General features: G+C 30.9%; 1 protein-coding gene across 4 annotated transcripts in view; it reads left to right on the forward strand.

Moving 5' to 3' along the window:
* N (neurogenic locus Notch protein) overlaps positions 1-21,470 on the forward strand; it is a 237,499-nt gene that overhangs the window by 115,557 nt on the left and 100,472 nt on the right. For all 4 annotated transcript variants that reach the window (XM_014430838.2, XM_014430839.2, XM_024360766.2 and 1 more), the window contains exons 3-4: positions 4,859-5,136; positions 19,425-19,620. In XM_014430838.2, coding sequence (XP_014286324.1) covers positions 4,859-5,136; positions 19,425-19,620 — 474 coding nt within the window. The remainder of the gene's footprint in view (positions 1-4,858; positions 5,137-19,424; positions 19,621-21,470) is intronic.

Here is a 21,470-nt window from a genome sequence, read left to right on the forward strand (position 1 = left end):
TATATAAATTTATGATGGGAAAATGAATTAGTTTATAAAAATATGTGCAAACTTGACAGACGTCGAACGTTGAACTTTTTCTAATTTTTTTTATTATAAAATGGAACTAAATAATAGCATGATTGGCAAAACGGAAAGGAACTCAAATAAAGCCAAAGAATTTTGAATTCAACTTCCGTTCCATTAATCCTATCAGATACTTGTTGATTTGATTATCTAGAGATATACTATTTTTATAAATGTCTATGTGTGCCTTGCTGAATAAATAATAATCCGCTAAAGTTAATTGACAAAATTTAAAGAATTTATTAACACCCCATTAGTAGAATTTTAAAATATACCAAATTAAACTATAGTTAAAAATTAATTTCGAAGGTCAAGAAAATTCATTAAATAATTACACACAAATGTCTATCTTTTGGCGGTTCCGCGCGAACCTATGGAAGCATCACTAACGCTTTTTCTCCCTCCCTTACCAATCCTGCAACATGAGGGAACTTGCAACAGTTCGTCAAATGTGTAGACTCACCTTTATAATTTATCTGTATATTAAATGGAATATTTGTGGTTTTACTGTTTCCTATTTCCATTAAATCTTTAAATCAATTACACATATTAGACTGCTACGGACATCAGAAGAACTGGAGATCCAGTCGTTCTGTCTCCATTTTAATTCTATGTCTTCGTACTTTAATTGAACTAGATTGGTTTAATATTACAACTTGCGCGTTAAAAACCTCTGCAGTTATTATTAGTATAGGGTCATTTAAGTTGTTTTTCTCTTCATGTTCCATTTTAATAGTCGTGTTTTGCAATTGAAAAACTAGTTCTTTGGTTAGATCATCCGTATATTAGCATATAATCGATTCATTGAAACCGAGGGCGGGGTGGGAAAATAAAAACCTATTTATTACTTTTTTACTTTCCTGTTTGTTTTTGATTTAGATACAAATGTTCCGGGAATTCATTTTCGTTAACATACCAGTTTATTAGAAAAACAACTGGTGCTTAATGAGGCTTTTAACGTTCGGAATCGAACTTAAAAATGGATGGAATTTCCAACTTCACTTAGCATCTATCCTCATTATTGCAAAATCCTCACTACTTGATTATGTTACTAATAAAAATTATCTTGGAAATCAGGTAGTTGATCCTTTGTGTTACACCAAATTGGTGCCATATACTCCTATTATATGGAGGTACAGACTGTATTAGTTTCATAATGTTTCAAATATTTTTTTTTTAAATAATCAACTATTAAAATGCATATTTCAATGTAGTGTTTTATTCAATTTCGAACAACTCAATCCCAGTTCCCAAATTAGTGTCAACTGTCATATCCTTAGAGGTATTTCATAATTTTTTACCCATCCGTTTTAAAATTCTCAACTTCAAAGGTAGAAAATGACTTTTAGAGATTGTGAAAATTCATTTTTAAAAAATGAATAAGTTTTCAAGATCTTCTGGAACAATCTTATTCGATTCCGGCTAAATGCTTTTTGTGTTTAAAATCTAGATGGCCTTGAACTGCCATTGTGTACTTTTAAGGGATAGTTTCTCTACAATTCAGTCAGTAGATTAATATACTAACTAAACATATTTAGTTGCATTATATTGTATGTAGTATGTACAATATATATGACATTGATGACTATTAGTTATTCCATGATCTATAGCTGTCTATTTGAATCCTGAAGAATTAATATTCTTTAGAAAAAAAAAACAACATATATTTTCTATTCTATTTCTGACCCTAGATTCTTATACCTGCATGTCTTCCATATCTTACTTCTGATCACCTTCCTCGACTGACTGCTATATATATATTACTGTAATATCCCAGGGTGGGGTACTTCTTATAAAGGATGATGAAGGAGTCTTATCTTGCCCTAGGGCATCCAGGATCGTGACCCCTGAAGGTCGTATATCCTTAGGCGGGGTGGTTAATGGCTCTTTGGAAGTAGTTAGTTGGGTTCTTTTCAGGTACCTGTTGAAGAAATCTTGAAGAATGAAGTAGAGAGAATATTGAGTCCATTTCAGTAATTAATATAAAGGTATTTTTATATAAAAAAGCTAAAAAAAAATAGGAATCAGTATCAGTACGATTGCAAGAATATTAAGTGCCCAACGGTGCTTTATTATAACCAACTAAAATATTTACACATGCATTTGATTCTGACAGAGAAGAATGGATCAAAGAGAAGATATGTGAAGCTGTGCACATTGCACTGAATTTGATTATTGGTGTAAATTATAATATTGATATTGGAATTTTAAATTCTTTTTCTCGGCATTAATTGAAATCAGGTTTATTTACTATTCTCATTAATTTTTTGTCTGTCCTAATTGTTCTAACAAGTTTATTATTTATACTAATTTCTTTTATATTCTTAATTTTCTTATTATTCCGGTTTATATTACTATTTTAATGAGTTTTTCTAATGATTTTCTAGTAAGTTTATATTACTTTATTATTAATTATGCTTACTAGTTAGTTTATTACAACCCTATCCATATCACTTTATCTTTTACTTTTTCTGTATTATATATTTATTTATCCCGTAATACTAATTCGATGATTATTTTTACTTTAAGTATATTATCGGTATTCGTCTTTAATTTCTTTAATATTTTTTATTTATGTTTTATGTTAGTTTGTTCATATGGATTTATTTTTATATATCCGTAATTATATCTGTTTTATTTCGATATCACTTTAATAGTCTTACATCAGCTACACCTACACTTTATCTTATTTATCCTTGGAGACTTGCAGTGTGGGAAACGTTAGTTTTAACTATCACTTGTGTTTCTTGACCGGGCCATCTTCTTTTTAATTTTTATTTTTTTATATATTTTTAAATTTTATTGCTTTTGTTTGTTCTTGTACGTATCGTTTCTGTTTTCATTTATCTGCTATTCAGCTGTCCGGATATCATCTTCCTCAGCTGTGGGTATGTAGTCTTTCTTTCAGTTGTATTTAGATATTATTGGGTATGAGTAATGGTAATGGATCTGGTTAATGAATATTTATGGAATGTTGAGGTCAGATGCGTTGTATTTTTTTCCTGTATAAATATGATATTTGTGATTTTTTTTGTCTTAATGATGACAAAAATTCGACAGGTGAGTTCAGGGTTTCTAATTGTAATCTTTCTAATCCATGCTTACCGGTACTATATTTTACGCAAATGCAAATTCAGTTTATAATGTGAGAAAAGAAAATTATAATCTTATTTATTTTCTATATGAGAATCTATTGTAATTAATGAAACAAGAATAATTCTTTAATAATCTTCTAATCATTAATATTGACTGTCATTCGAAAGTAATTAAATGACTTTAAATTCTTTCGTTTTAATTTCATATTTTTTATGATTTTGGAATCAAGTATAGAGCCAGTAATATGAGTTTATTAAACCGAAAGATTTATTTGCTTTAAAGAAAATGATACCCTCATTGTATTATTCAGATGCCTAAGAGAACAAAAAACATAAGAAGAAGAATGATTTATGAAGAATTGCTTCATAAAATAATAACCTCCAAGTGGATTAAGGACATTCGTAATGGACCAAGACATCTGAAATAGATCAAGGGGCTGGAATAATGACGGGCATTCCATCCCGCAGAAGGCTATCCAATAATTGCCCTGATATATGGCGATATGGAGAAGATTGCTCATTACGTAGGATAGAACCGTCACCCGGTGTATGATTGATTCCTCAGGAGTGGAGTACTTCTGCAACAGGAGCTTCCAGGACTGGATGGACCTCCATTAGCAAAGAGCTGGCGGTGGCTAGTCATCTTGTAACGAGGGTCTTGTTTCTCCACCTTCCCACACGCTAATGCACTCTCACGGCGACCTTCCTCACTAAGAGGTCTTCGGCGGTCGAGTCATCCTGGAGCGGTAGCGAAGAAAGGCACTCAGGAGGCGGTGCGGTTCGCGATGAACATTTTTTAAAGTTGAAAGCGCAATTATTACTTATAGCATATTTTCTAAAGCACCACCTCTGAAATGTGGGGGTAGAATCGTGGAAATCTACCTTCCTCTACTAAGATTACCATCATATTCACAGTTAAACCTAGCAAATCCATATACATATTAACGAGTTTTGTAAATAGACGTTTTGCCTTTTATATTTAATTTATTTAAAAAAAATATATGATATCATAATTTCAGTCAGCATTAAATAACCTGAAGGCAAAGCCATACTTAGAGGTTCCGTATATCCAAACTTTACCGATAGCCTCTTAGGAAGTCCTAGATGGTTTTTCTTTAGAAATGATATCATTCTAACTCCTTCGCCTAAAAGCGTGGCTGGTCTTAAAGGTTCGATAGCGATTGTTTTATTAAGTCAAATGTTCAATCTTATCACAATTTTGTCGATCTTCATGTTTAGCAAGGATCTTTAATGAGGCGGTATTTCAACCTCATGTCGTATGTCCTTTTAGTGTTGCTTTAATCTCATTTCTCATAATATTTCCTTGTTGCCTAAAGCACACACGAAATTACAAAAGCTAAAATACATCTACAAATAATTTTGCATCTAGTGGTGTGTTTTTCAAATAAATCCGTTTTTCTTTGTCTGTTACACTTATTCGTTGCGCACTATTTTGAAACATCAACGTCGAGTTGCACAAGTGTAAATAAAATGCTGAGGAAGGATACTTTATGAGGATATGACTCGAAGTTGTCTATAAATGACGTCAAATTTGGCCTCGGCTCTTTGACTACTATTCTTTGTTTTATTTTCACCAATCATCAATTCTAAGATGAAACCTAGTACCATTATTTTTTTAAGTACATCATATTTGCCACATTGAATATCACTAACCTGTCACTCTTTTTCTGTTTCAGCTGTACGAGTATGTACGTTGGGGAATACTGCCAGCACTTGAACCCCTGCCACACCGGTCCAGGTCCGAGGTGCCAGAACGGGGGTACTTGCAACGTCCGGGCTTCACACACCCACGGGCCACCTTCCTTCTGGTGCTCCTGCCCCATCGGGTTCTCGGCCTCTCTGTGCGAGATACCCATCGCCAACTCTTGCGATTCCGGGCCATGTATAAACGGCGGTACTTGTTCTCTGCAGACCTTAGAGAAGTACAGTTGTTCCTGCGCGGCTGGACACACGGGTAAGTGGGAGTGTTTTATTTTTATAATTTATTTTATTTTATTCTATTTTTTTATGTATAAATGACTGAATGTATTCTTAGAGCGGGACATAAGTGGTATCATCGCTTTGTTGAATATTTTAATCTCTTAAATGTCCTTACAGTCGAGTTTTGTCCAATTATCGATATTTTGAAACCCTAACTAGCGAATGGTACCACTGTCTTGACAAAAATCGCTTATTTAAATATTAAAAATAAAAATTAAGTTAACGCCAATAGTAAGGTTCACAGTTTTGTATTAATAATTTTTCAGGCGTAAAATTTGTTCTTGTAGTTAATAACTTATAAAACCAATGTAGTAGCCAAATTTTATTTTAAAAAAAAGAAAAACGATAATGTAATAGGAGGAAAGCTTTCTATAAAATCTGAACATGTGAAGCTATACCATTTTTTTTTTTCAAATACTGTTTATTTTAAGCAACATAGAGAAGTAAAGATTAATTTTATTATTATTCACTGTTTTTTTTTTTTTTTTTTTGGAGAGGATTAGAAATGGAGGGATTGTGTATGACAAAATGAAAGTGTTTGTGAAACTTATTTCTTCTTGAAATACATTTAAATATATATATAGCTTAGGTCTGAAAATTCATAATAATGATTTTAAAATTTTATGGAATTCTATTTGTAGCGAAGATAGGTTATAATATAATATAAAAAAAGAAACTTTATAATATTTTTTCTTTCTTTTTTTATAGTACCACCTCAATTTAACAATTTTTTTTTATTTTTCCTAAATTTAGGATCGATAAGGCGAAAAAAAATTATAATTTTGATAAATTTACTGATTAATTTGTTATTAAGATAAAGTAAACACTCATCTTATTTGTTTTCCTCTCTGAATTTTATTGATAATTACATGAAATTCAAAGTTTTAAAGGAATGAAGATATAAAACAAGATTTATAATTTGCGAAATTATGAAAATCACTATTATTTTATTTCTAGTTTATTTTCTCGTATCTGATTTATTCATAATATCGGAAAATAAATCTTATCTATTTAAATATTCCACAGCTTCGTGAAGTAATTAAAAATAACACGTATAGAGAGAAACTAAATAGGGTGGATTGATGCAAATTTGTGCAAATTAAAACAACTAGTCTTAAGAAGATAAATAGACCAGTTGAACGCCTGGGTGCAATAAGCAATTGGAAAGTCAATCTGTCCAAATACTGCAACAGTTCAGATTAATGAATGTTTAACAAATCGAAAATTTAGACCTCCTCTGGTTTATTGCATCAATCTTACAACACTATCCTCAGTAGCGATAGAACGTTAAAAAGAAAAGTAATTACACAATCTAGCTAAAACAAATTAATGGTAAGCAGTCTTATAATCCGATTAAGCCAAAATCAGAAAAGCAAAGAAAATTTTCGTTCGATAGTAAATATTTCACAAATAATATTTTTTTATATAAAAGACGTTGGTCGGGGATTGGTGGTAATGGAGAAAACTATAATTTGTGCAAATTAATTTGTTTATGCCTACGTTTCCGTCTAAATAGTTGGTCTTCTTTAGGGCTGTTTATATCAGCCAATATGTATACTATATGAATATATTAAGAGATAACAAACAGTATGAAAATATAGTGTTATAAAAATTATTATGACAATTCGTCATATATGTTAATAGTGAGAATAAATATTAAGTAATAAGTAATAAATTCAATAAATAGTAAGAAAAGTAATGTTAGATGAAATCATTTTTAAAATGACATATCCAAAATATTTATTCTGTAAAAGTATCATTTAGAATATGTGCCTTATAAATATAAATATATATTTATAAATATAAAGTGATTCTTCAATTTTTTAAAACTATTAAAATCAATAAGTAAATTTTACGCTTTGGTCTTATTTAATATTAAATTATTAATTTTGTGAGAATTTATGTAGTAAGTTTATTAATAATTTTTATATCAGGAAATTCAATGTTATCATATTACAGGAATAAGTATATCAGTAAGATTATCATGGTTATATTAGGTAATGTAAACGTTGTACGCGAAAGTTTTCTTTGAGTAAATAATCTCAAATTGTTTGCTAAGATCCTTCTTGTCCTACCTCCAGAGATTAACAGATCGTAGATAGAACATTTCGAATAGCCACGAGGCATCATCAGGTTACAAGAAAGTGACGAATTGAAGACTTGACTGGCGAAAGGCGGAGACTTTAACGGTAGGTTGATTCATCGTCCTCATCAGAGGGTCACCAACTACCGTTGGTCCTCCGTATCCATCACAGGTCCTGGATGGCCCTGCTCCGTGAGAGCCGTGTCCTGGAAAGATATTGATTACCTGGGACCATTATCCATAACCTACGGCCATTCATCAGGTGTCGATAGCAACGAGTTGAGATGTTAGCAAACAGTTTCACCTCCCTTGCCAATATTTCTCAGGCTCAATCTTCTCCAGGGATCATGCTGCATTATCTTGCATCTAGTTTTACAAATTACAGCATACATTAGAATGAAAAATGAAAGTATAAATTCAGAAACTTCTTCATATGAACTTAATTTCGATAGGAAGACCAAGATTAAGAAAGTTGTTTGAAATATTAAAAACTTGTAATGTTATATAAAATTAAGATTTTTTGGGGACCAACATTGTACCAAGCCATCAAAAACGTGGCCAGGAAGGATTCGTTTTTTATATTTTTATTTTTATTAATTTATTTCCTAATTGCAGTGTTATATTCTGTTATGATTAGATTGGAGCCTTAATACTAAGCAATATTGCATAATAGTGTGTCATCATATTTTCGTAAAAATTCAATTTAAAAAAAAATTCGTAATTAATTATTAAGTTTATTAAAAAGTTTACTTAAAATTCTTTTAAATATTTGTATATACCTGAGAAACAGGAAAAAACTCCTTTTCTTTACTAAAAATTTGATAGAACTTATGTGGTTTTAAATCTCAAAATTCAGGATTTGGCTTACGCCTCGTTTTCATTCAACGGCTCATGTCTCCAAACACGATCTTGTGAGAAAATTAATAACAAATAAAGATAATAAAAATAAAATTTGATTTTGCAAATATTAATCTATGAAGTATCAGTCAACAGATATGTAAAAGAATAAAATTAGTTAATCTTTACAGCCTTATAACAAAATTTATGTCTTATATGCAATGAGTTTTTTGACGAATAATTCTTTGATTTATTTATAACTGAAATTTGTAAAAACTTTGTATACCACATTTAAACACAATTTCGAGTTTAACTTTCATTTAAGGAATACTTCCTTGGAATTAAATCCAGTAGTTTCTCTGATAAATTCACTTGTTGGTAATTTTCATTAGTACTCCTGGTTCTACTTGTAGATCTTGTACCATAAGAGTCTCAGAGCCTTTCCCCCAACAAAGCCTTACCGGGGTCCACATAGAATACTTTCTAGAAGAGCGTTTCCCATTGGCTGTTCAAAAAAGCCGACTACAGACATAGAGCCCTAACAATGGGCCAGCAGAGCCTCGTATGGTGCAGGTACCCACTATCATGAATATGTATACCCACGAGGAAGATGGCGGCCTCCGGTGCCTAGTGCTTCTCCAACCACTATTTGTCCAGCTAATCTACATTTCAAATCAGATTCAACCCTTAAACGCTAGGCTTCGGCTAATTCTTACCTACGATCTCTTGGTTATCCTGAAATCAAGTTTAAAGGTATTTATTTGTTACGTAACATATTCGATGTTGTTCCTATTATTGTATTACTGGGTAATTAGATTCCGTCAATGAATTCATCCATGTTAAGGCATTTTCGACAGTTTCGACTACCGTATTCAGAGGCCTTGGCTGTGAACTGTCATATCTTCGAACCTCAAAACACTATGTTTGTTATTTGTCTCTGTTAACTCTGTCATCTAATGACAGGAATATTTTTAACTGTAGTTAGTTCCTCTTTAATCTACAAACTCCAACTCATGTTATCCTCTTTTACTTGTGCTGTGTTAAAAAAAAAAGTACAGATAGTGTAGATTTCGTAAGTGCAACCTTGCAGTATTTATTTCTAGCTAATATTTCTCACATATTTGTGCAAATAGTTATTGGTCGCAAATTTGACTTAATTAAATTAGTTAATTAATTCCCCTGGTTTAACAGTTTTATACATAATTAAATTATTATGCAATATTATACAAACAATATTTTATACTATCAAAACATTTTCGCTTATTGTTTCATTTTTTTATGGATTACGTTTATATTCTACGTATGATATTTTAATAAATTAATCTAATTTGTATAATATTCAAAGTATTCTAATGAATATAATAATTAAAGTAACTATAAGATGCATCTCTCTCCGCATGTTACGGATACTTATGTGTCACAAGGGCATACGGATAGTGTAGTATTATTCACAAACATTCATTATTTATGTAAACTGTTGGCGAAGTTCTGTTTCCAAGTCTCTGTCACCGTGTAGTCTAGCACTGTAAAACTGTCTCACTGCTGTGATAGTACTATTATTACATGTCTGTAGCCTTTAGGACAGATCTTACGTGATTGGGTTTGGATTGTGGTCAGTGGAGCGAGGTATGTTCGTTCGGTTTCCCTAAGCCTTTTATTATTTAAATTCCTCATATCAATAGATCGATTAAGTCGTGGTGTGTTATTCAAGTGCTCGTGATCTGATCAGCTAGCACCTTGCAACAGGCCAAACCTGTTGTTGAAAAAATCCACAATCGATGTATTAGGCGATAGGGTCGATTAATGAAGGCTATAAAGATGGGCTCGGAGTTGATATTTTCTTCTTGTCGTCCCTCCACTTATCAAGCGAGGAGTTTCGGCCTGTCATCAGTCCCTGGTTGCCGCTTAAGCGGCCTCTAGCGGCATTATAATTCTCAATAATTTGTAGATTTGCCTATTCTTTGGTTGTAAAATGACGGTCATTATGATTATGGGTTCGGTGGGTTGATGTCCAATAGAGATTCATTAAATGATTTACGGTTAAATTAATTTTATTACCTGTTATATTATTCAGGTATATTGTAATATTATGCAAATTATATTAATTTTATACCTATAAAAAATTTAGAGACAAATGAGGTGTCTGTAGTGGAAAAAATGCCTAATTAGCTCAAATTAGGTTCGGTGTTAAGCCTATGATTTGCTTATAAATGAAAGTTTATAATAAACAGGTTAAATGTTTATTCAATTTTAACTTTCATCTTCCCTAAAAATTCAGATTAATTTAAAGGAAGCAGTTTTTATCACGCCCGGAGGACCGATATTTTGTGGTGACTAATGGCCACCCTATTACTTGATTGCGAAATATGATTTAAAATCTGGAATAATTAATTAAATAATTTTTATTTTATTTTTCACCGGTAAAATGATTATAATACATGGGCATTTTACTAATATTGGCGTAGCGAACACTGCGCAGATGGTCCGCTGGCTGTATTAAACCATTTCAGCGTTTCGGGTATTAGTTCCGCTGGGTGGCATCTAGATCTGCCTCACCGTCCATGAAACAGCCCTTGTTTGCTTTGAGTACTGGATTACTCTTCTCACATCACCTTGTCCACATTTTACCTTTATTATCTTACTTTCACAGTTTTTATAATTCATTAAAAAAAAAAAAAAACTAAACAAATATGTCTCATCTCTAAAGAGGTTTTGGTATTATATAAATCGATCATCAATATTTCGGGTGCTTATATCGATCGCAGGAACTAGGAATCCTTATTGTGTAATGAATAGTATAGGTTATTAAACTATGTTAGTTTTGATTTGTCTCTCTTGAATAGTTTTTAATAATAAGACGCAATCCCATTGAAATCTTAATTATTTTATTTAAATTGTTTCTTGTATTCATAATACAGTTAATAGTACCCGTTATATATTTTTGTATTTATTTATTTTTCTCCAACCTATTATCTTATTATATAGTTGTTTACAAAGGAGACCATGCTCTTGCTCTCATATCATAAATTATTTATGTGTTTTATACACATAAATTTTGTTAGTTTTTAATGTAAAGCCATAGATAGGTCTGAATTAGTAAATTAAAAAAATTACCCTATGTAATCGACCCATAAAAAAATAAAAATAAACTCTAAATTTGAGATTTTATATTTCAAGATGCATGGAATTCAAAGATTTAATTAAAAACAAATCCGTTTGTGTTTTTTGTTTTTTCTTGGAGACTACTGAAACTATTGTTTTTTAGGTTTTATCAAAAGTCAGATGTTACTTCGGGATGATTTTACTCGATATTACCATCCGCTATTTTTCTTAAATTTGCTACAGCTTTGGTTGTTTATGAAGATTGATATGAAGAAGGGTGATATTAAGTGTTTTGAAAGCATTAGGTATTCAAAAGCAATATTTGGATTGAATGTTTTTTTTTTTTTAACAAATCATTCAATCCAAATGATTTTCCCCTTTGTTTTTGTTATTTGGATATATCCAACAGTAATAACTCCTGCAGCAGTAATAAGTAATGAATTATTCGTTAACTCTGAAGAGAATTACATTTATATGCCAGCTGTTAAGATTAAGCTCCATGAAGACTCGAGCTATTCTTGGTATATCTTCCACTGACGTTTACCAGTTTCTGTCTCTTGAGGGATCGAAAGTCGACATCTTTTCCAAATAACAGTTCTCAGCCCACTAGATTAATTTAGTGAACTATATAATGTATTCCAATGATGTCGAATACTGTATAAGTAACGAAGTCCTGAGCATTGGACTTTAGACGGTCACCTTGACTTCCCTCCTTGGATCCCATCACCGCCAATATTGGTGCTCCGGATAGTCTGGATTATGTATGCCGCTGTCGTGTCTCAAGCTCCCCGCACGACGTATCATCAGAAGAGGGTCGTGAGTTGCGCCTCATCAGTCTGCATTAATGTCCCAGTTCCACTTTCGGTATTCTACGTCTGTCTTTTCCGACCGTCTGTCTTCCATCCATGTATAGTTTCATTCTACTATGCAATGGTAACGGTATGGTCTTATTGTCTTCCTAACTTTCCAATATATTAGCTTTATCTGACAGTCAAACGAAGCTTTCCTTATTATCCTTTTCTACATTCAAAGTCGACTACAATTCATCTTATTCAGTCTAGCAGTTCTTCTGGTATCCATCGTTAAGGAGTTGATGCCATCAGTGATACAGAACTATTTTGTTCGAGAGATCCTTTCTTACCCGTTCCTTCTATTTTTGGATACCTTGCATATCTTTATCAGTTAACCCTCTTCCCAACTAGTCCGAGAGCCTATGCGAAAATTAATTTTAATTTAGCGAAGTTTCATTTATTTCTCAGTTATTTATTATGCCGCTGAAGATGAGTAAAAAACACTGAAATAAAAATGGCAGCCAATTGAACTATTTAAAAAAAAGAATTATTGAAAAAAGAAAATGTTTTAACCAGATCCACACAACAGGTTCAGTAAAAGTCGTTAAAAAATTTGTATTGAATTGTTTCTGGTACACAACACATACAATTAATTTTATCCAAGAAAAAAAAAAAAGTTTAACTTATTTAAATATATCTAATAATGTAATATAACTATAGATTATAATAAATTAGATCTATTTAGGGTTAACACTCCTTATCAATTTATTTCGTATCTACAACTTTTCGACAAACCTGGCCATTAATTATCTCAGTTTTCGATTTCATGGCTTCACAATACTTTCTAAAAATATGTTAAAGTCTAATACCGTATAGCTTAACTATTTTTGTCACCTATATCTATTAGTATTAATTATTTTAATTAAAAGTTTGATTAATTACTATCAGAATATTTTATTAGTTCTATAGTTATTATTAAAACGTTTTTATCGAGTAAATATGATTTTAGGGCTCTACGTTCAATAGTCTCCGAGGTACAGTTTGCACAAACAAAACAAAAAAATTGTGGTTTTCTTTCGGCATGAAATTCATGCATGAAACTACTGCTTATATATTTTTTCAAACGAATATTTCTTTACCTTGTTGAATCTCAATTATTCGATAATTGGTTCTTTTTTTTATTCTTAAAGTCTCAGAAAAAAGGTCATTTTTCAATTTGAATTTCCCATTGTGCCGATCCTTGAAATGTATCTCCATCTTATATAAGTTATAGTGTTGATCTGTGGGAATTGAATGCCGTTAATAAAGATTTAATATTTTTTGGAATGTTTTTAGTCTACCGTATCATTTGCTACGCGCCAGAGATAATTACAGAAAAATAGACGAAATGGAGATGCTATGGAATCCGAAAGCGGTTCTTAAAAAGTAAAAGGTGGCCATCACGGAATATGAAGATGGTTTGAGATGATTCATCCCCATTCGACCAGATCCTGTAGGAAAGGTCGGACGAATACAGATATATATTACCTCATCTGTGGAATAGTTAACGAGATAATTATTGTTAAATAATATAAAAGCTGTAATACCGTTGTACTTAACAGATACCTAATTAATAGTGTGTTCGTGAGTGCATTCTCACTATGTAGAACGGTTATGGGTGCACTCATGCATAAACATCGGTTCGTGCAGAAGCATTGGTATGAACGGTGATTTCGTTTTCGGGTCATAGTTAAAGAGTTTCGTGGCCAGCTATGATGCCACAATATCATCTTGGTACCACCTTACTCTGACCTAGCTGGAGCATTAAGAATTTCTTAGGATTAACTTTATAGTTAAAAAAAAAATTGAAAGTCAGCATTAAATTGTTACGGCTTACCCATTGACTTTGAAAAGTACTTATATTGTTCGCTCTATGTAATTAAAATAAATCAAAAAAAGTAAAGTAATAGATGAATGAGATATTTTCTGTCGAAATAATCTCAAATTGTTGACCTTCCATTGCTTATACAATAACAGTTTACTCGCTATTGCATAATGAATGAATTAATGAAGTAGAACTACAATAAAAAAAAAAAAGTATAGACAATATTTTTTACAGTGATTGGCTAGATCACATTGATCTGGTTCAGAGAGAACATTTTATTTCAATATTCTAAAAAATATATACTCACTTGTGTTATACACATATTGGAAAGTTCTAATTCCATTTTTTTTTTTTTTTGAAAAAGAAAATATTTCTTATAAATGTTTTTTTAAAATAAATCAAACTTTTTTCTGTTAATTATTTTATTAGAAGGATAAAAAATAAGCATGTTTTTATTTAAATGCTTTCAGATTTAATAGAAATTCATTTACCCCATAAAATTATGGATGCTAACATAAATTTTAATAAAATACATAATTTATTTAATAAAACACCTTTAATATGATAAAGGGCTGATCGTTGGCTTGTGGAACAGCTGTGCCAACTCCCAGCATGAGATGCAAAGTTCAAGGATCTCAGTTCACTCTGACCTTTATATCAGATTTTATTCACGATGGGGAGTTATCGTTCTGTTGATGGATATTAATTGTTATTTAATTTTAATTTATTGTTTATTTTTATAAAAGTTAAATCAATTACCAAAATGACTTTTTAAAACGATAGGACGATTTCTATGAGAGCCTTGAAGCCTTTAATTAAAGTATTGTTAGTTGATTCTTATAATCCAGAAGAAGATAAATTTCTTAAAAAGAAATCTTAGGCTATGTACTTAATATAGAATTTAGACATTTTTGCTAATTATAAAACTCATAGTAGAAATTTGAATTCATTTTACTGCGAAAAGTTAAGAATTCTTGACAAATCTTACTGGTCTCTTTTTCTTTTTCTTTCTTTGTTTACCGTATTTTTTCAATTTTTTGATATTTAGATGATCAACTTTTTCTTTTCTTTGTCATAACCTTCGTCTAATGTGCTTATTCACTTCATATATCTTTCTGTTCAACATTTTCATTAACGCCGTAATTACAAAAAAAAAAAAAAATAAAATAAAAAAAAGACCATAATGAATAGAAATAAAAATATTACAAGAAAATATAGGTGCATATTATAGTACGAAATTTTATTATAATAATACAATAAGAAGTGAAATATAAGAACCTACAAAATTGTATGAGAATAGAAATATCATAATTGAAATGCAAATTACAATTAGTTTAATGTAATAAAATTATTTTTTATGCTTTATAATTTTTGATTAATTGTGATACTGTTTATTATATATTTTGTATACTACTTCGTTTTTCTAATATACGCTTCCTTTATTATGTGTTTGGGCGTTATGGTGATGAACTCTCTTTGGTTGATGTGTGATATATATATATATATCACATATTATATATATTTTTATTTATTTATTTTTTTATATACCGTTATTATAAAATTCATGAAGATATAAAAATAAAATTATAAATAATTGTATATAGAATGATAGGGTTGTGGCCAATAATGTTAAAAAATAGTCGAAAAAAGATTTTAATATCAACTATTTTGGTTAACAATTAATAGTTTTCTTACTAATTTGTACCTTTATTGACCGCCACCTATTTCCTAGAATCTACTTCATACGGTCGACTATCTTCTTCCTATATAAATAACTGTTATTTATTCGACGACTCCTATATCACCTACCTCTTCTCCTCTTGCCTGGAGATCAGTGTCATTGTCTTGTCAGATTTGATGACTAAGGCGGACTGGAGAAGTCTTCATTGTCTGGCCTCCATCTTGATGAAGACAAGGGCGCACAGTGAGTCTTCTATTCTGTCCGAGCTATCGGTTACATTGCTGTTTTAGCAAGTTGGGTTTATGTTAGTGTCCATTTCCACGTGTCAGATATCTATCGCGCATGGAACATCATAACAGCAATAAAGTATGTTATACTATTATACTCTCTTGAAATGTTCATTTCGTAGTGGCCACCGAGTTTAATGTTTTATATTTTTCTAAAGCAAAACCACTAATCAATAATATAATTAAACAAAGTGCTTAGGTGACTATAGGTTCCTATAAATTAGGAATATATTTAATACACCTATATTATTAGGTAGGAAAATACAAATCCATTCAGGCTTGGAACAGTTTGCATTTAGGCGGAAGTTGCAGTCTGACTCGAAAATTCCAGTTAATAAAAGAAATATGGGCTCACCACTATAGCTATATAACACTATAGCTTGAACAATTTGTATCAATTATATTTTGGAACGTCCTTGGATTTTCAAATTTCCTTTACAGTGCTGAGATTTTTCAAGATCAAAGAATTCTTAAAAAAAAAAAATTCTTTAGATGGGAAAAAATTAATGTACAAAAGGAACATTGATTTTTTAAGAACTTTTGATGCATAGTTAAAAAAAGAAGAAGGAGTAATTTTAATAAGTTTTGTTAATTTATTTTATTACTTAAGTGAATAAATAATTTTTATTTTCTAACTTTTTTAATATAAAATTCCCTGCCATTCATACAGTATACAAGATAAAAAAAATTTGTAATTCTGATCTAAATGATAGTTTTTTATTTATGTATTTATAAATCTCTTAATTTTTAAAATTCTATTTAGTGGAAGTTTATTCATTTCTTTTGTAACTGATCATTTATAAAAAGCAATTTCTGGTTGTAATTTTATTTAGTGGGGTCGTAAGTATTTTTCAATGGAAATAATATCTTTAGACTTTTCCTGTATGTCCTTTGCTACCATAATTTCCTTCCACAAGAATTCTTGGCACTGTTTCAAGAAGGCGTGAGTGCAATTTTTATCGTCACCCAAATATTTGGCTACTTTGCACCTCCCCGCTTAGGAACGCAGTCAACCTGAATTCTTCTGTGGCCTCAAGAGAAATTGCACCAGCCCTCGAATACAGAATGCATTTATATCCGTTATGCTAATCAACTGACTAGTGTGTTTTACATTAAGAGCAAAAAAAAAAAAAAACCTAGTTTTAACGTTTCAATATCAGATTGCATAAATACTGAGAATATATTAAAACATTGATTGTATTTCCGCGAAGAGTTTATTATCACTCCGTACATAATTGAATGTTAAAGTTATGTTTTTTATTACAATTATTGGAGTGTTATAATTTTAATTTAATATCCTTGTAAACTATAATAATATTACGATTAACAATAGGCTGTGGTAGTGGTACTTCATAGTTGTTAATATTAATACAACTTATACGGCCTTGAGTCCTAGTAGCTAACTCTCGCAAATTGGTTTCCACATTTGTGCGAAAAATTTAACCAAAAACTAAAAGTTATAGCCTGGGTTGTTACAGCAACTTTTTAGCTAATTAATATTATCGTCGGCATAAAATAAATAAATATGGTTTTGTTTATTTATGTTGTTCTTTGCTGACCCCCGACTAACTTCTCCAATCATTAATCTACGGTCAACTATCTACACCACATAATTAATATTATCGATTTAATACTTTTTTTTTATCATTTCTTGGAAAACCGCTCTAACGATTTTGATGCAACTCTTGATGCGGTTTTTATTACAAGATAGTGGTATCCTATCATCTTTGGAATGGTTATAGAATATAAATATTTTCGTGTTTCTATGATTTTTATGACAATATTTAGGTTTTACCTTTATTTACTTAGGCATGAAATATATATTATGGGAAAGTATTGTTATCTTGGATAATAAAGAATTTACTGTTCGACATGCTAGGATTAATTTAATCTTTATATAGAATCGAAGTTTTTTTAAAGTATATTTTTATGCTTGAATTATTCCCGAGTTCGACTGGCGCTTTCGAGATGTAACATTCTAAACTTTAAATAAATTCGAAATTAAAAAGGAGACAAATCATCAGAGTATTGATCTTACTATCTTCTGAGAATGATGATTGTTGGTTTATTAGCTTATGCTAATTATTGTTATTTTTATTGTTTTTACTTTTTCTGATCTTCACTAGAGCATATAATATTTGCTTTGGTGCAATATTGAGTTATTGTAAATTAGCATTAGGTCGTGATGGAAGTGTTTAGGTCGGTGCCTGCGCAAGGACACATGGGATTTCCTGTTCTCTGACCAGTCGATAAAATTGGCCCATTATTTCAGAGGACCGGTCTCACGGTCTCCGTCAAAGATTTCAGTTCGGGTCAAGGGGTTTTTCTTTTTGTTCCATTTGAGATAGTTCTGTCAGCTCTATCTTGTGCGCTCTGGGTAGTGTACACGAGGGAATATAAAGGTCGAAAACGTGGTTTATATATGACAACCGGCGACGATCTGTAGAGTGTTGCAGTAGGGTACGACCATGTTACATGCTAGGTCCGTAGGTGTAGGTTACGTCGGATAACGTGGGAGGCTTGTGCAATCCTGATATTTTTGCATATTTAACATTTGCGAGGAAGATTTGTAAACTAGGGCGATTGTGCGGTAAGCTGTCTCTACGTAAGAGGGTATCACTCGGTATAGATTACTTCGTTTTCGGAATTAGGAGAGTATGCACAATGATCTTGTTCTTTGTTAGAGATATTTATTGAAAATATTCTTTAAAATAAATAAAATCTAAGTATTCCTATGAATTATCTTTTGGATACGAAAGGACTTGGCACACAGAAGTCTAAATACAGTCTTAGTTTTTTCATAATTATTACGTATACACAAGTAGATCCACAAATTCAATTTTTTATTTTAATGCCATATTTTTACTAGTTACTTACAACCAACATTGAAATTTTAAGTATAAAAAAAAATTTCATTTTATAAATTAGAAAATTATTTTAAAATTTTAGTTATAAAATTTAAATATAAAACAAATTAAAAAACAATAACATATATAGTAAAATGTATTGTAATATCTAACAACAATCATGGGTAATTTTTTTAAAATTTGTTAAAGCTCTTCCAAGCTTTTTAGTATGTTTCTCGGTCAATTAAGGACGGCGTTTCAGAAACTTTGGTATGAAGTAAAAATATTCGCATCAGTAATATACTGGTATATATATATATATAAAAGCCTTATTCACGTTTGGATAGTTATATTCTGGCACGGGTTTTCAAAATTAAATTAAATCAATAGAAAAAGCTTTGGCAGTGTTTGCAATGCCCAATTGTTTTTAATTACTGGTACCCTCATTTCCTCTGCCACGTAAAAATTTATTATTATTTGTATATCTATTACTAAATCGGTGATTATGGTTGGAGAAGTATTTTAAACTTTAAGTTAATAAGCGTGTTTATACCACCTTTTTAGCTGGCTCTCGTGTCTCTGATATTCAGTATATCTTCCGTGAATTCAGAAAATCAAAATTATTTTTCATTTTTGATTAGAGAAACCTCTGCTTAAACTTAAGCTATCCTGAGACATATTGAACCTTATATCTTCTTAAATAGTAGGTCTAGGTATCTATTTCATGTTTAAGAATTCAAATGTACAATGATGTTTTGTTTACTTTTGCAGGTACTCATTGTGAACTCGAAGACCACTGTGCCTCCGGGCCGTGCAAGAACGGGGCCTCCTGTAAGTCTCTGCAGGATGGCTACCAGTGCAGGTGTGCCCAAGGATTCCAAGGGCCCGCCTGTGACGAAGACATCGATGAGTGCAGGTCGCATCCCTGTCGCCATGGCAAGTGCTTCAACACCCACGGCTCATACACGTGAGTTAATTTTTATTTAATTCATATGTTGTAATAGTTATTTAGATAATGAGAATTTACCTAGCACAAAAATACCTATTTTTTAAAATTCCATCTGTAGTTATTGTTCATATAAAAATCTTAAAATAAATAGTTATAGAAGGCCTGATTTTTATCAGTATAAATATGAGGAAATTCAGAGAATTAAAAACTTTATCTTTAAATAGTTTTTTACATAATTCAAAATAGGTATATCATAGTATATGGGTGAAATTAGTATTTTTTGACGAACTCGAAAAAAGACTCAAACGTCTTAAGCCCGACTAGATGAGCCAAGTGGGAAGGTAAATTTGAGAGGTTGAGCTGGTAGTAACTCTCATGAGAATTATGGAATGTGAGACCCTTTAATGTTCATGCACTTTTGTAACTCAAAATTTAAATCTGAATTTTGAAATTAAATTTACTTTAAAGAGTTTGGAACAAGTTACACCATGTTTCAAAGGTAATGCATTCATTTTCTATTAATAACAAAATGGCTGAAACTGAATATTGCTTGGTTACAGTTATGCTCGTAAGTTTTCCTATTTTTAATTTTTTTTTTACTGGAAAAGTCAATTCGATTCTAATAACACTAGGAAAATATGATTTTCAAGCTTTAATACTGTAGTAGGTTTTGATAGCTAAGGAAGTTAGGATGAGGGTCCCAGAGTGCTTAGTTCAGAACATAGGTCTTCGATGGATGTATAAAAATATGAGGTGTTATACTTTTCTTTAAGGAATGAGTCATTTTCTTAAAAATTAATCTTAAACACCGTAGCCTGATATTTTCCCCCATATATTTGTTGAGATCATATTTTCGATTGTATACGAACAGATTAGTATTTATTTTGCCAATGATGACACAATAATATTTGAAAAATATTAAAGAAAGAGATACATCTACTCGTATATTTCTCAATATCAATTAGGCTCCCTTCTCAGTCAGATGTATATATCTTTCTCTTGAAATCCTGATAGATAGCAATCATAAAAAATTGCCAACGATTTATATAGCAGAGAAGGGAAAGAAATAAAACTGAATGATTAGCCTGAAATCCGTTTCGGTTTACAAAAGGTTACCACAGAGCGAAAGAATACGAGGAACAGGTCTTGAAGAAAAATAGAAGGTGGTCATGAATGAGTTATGGACTTGTTAGCATAATGGAGCCTTAATAACAAACATATCCTTCTCCAGGACATGGGTTGTAGGATCGATTCCTGCCGAGGAATAAAACTGACGGTAGTAAGTCTCGAACTACATTGGGCCATATTCGGCCAGGCTTCTTATGTAAATTGTAATATATAACTCGTGATGGCTTCCTTTCGTTCTTATATTATGCCTCTATTATTTATAAAAAGATATTATAAATATGATTCATGAAAGAGAAAGATAATAAGTTAATAACAAGATAAACAATATTTTTATTATTTATTTTTTAAAAAATTGACAAAATGTCCAACTGCGTTAGCCTTTCACATTATTATGAAATTGTGTTTAAAATGTGCTTCACTGAACCATTAACAACTTATGATTCAGCATAATTTTACCAATTACTATTACGTAATCACTTTTATGAATAAGCGTTCTTCCAGCAACATTTAATTTCTGTCCAAGATATTTCTTATATGTAAGAACGTAACGTAACGTAAGATATTTCTTATATGTACGTATTATGTTGATTGTACGTATTTGATGCTAAATTTATAGCCAAATTAATTCCAGGTAACAGCTTTCATAAATACCGGATGGGTAAATAATAATAAAAATCAGCTAATTTATAGGATTTATCCCAGTTAATAGTTATATATAGCCAAAATTATTTTAATTATAT

Source organism: Halyomorpha halys, unplaced genomic scaffold (assembly GCF_000696795.3).
Source record: "Halyomorpha halys isolate HHAL.00 unplaced genomic scaffold, Hhal_1.1 Scaffold916.1, whole genome shotgun sequence".
In the NCBI taxonomy this organism is placed as follows: Eukaryota; Metazoa; Arthropoda; class Insecta; order Hemiptera; family Pentatomidae; genus Halyomorpha; species Halyomorpha halys.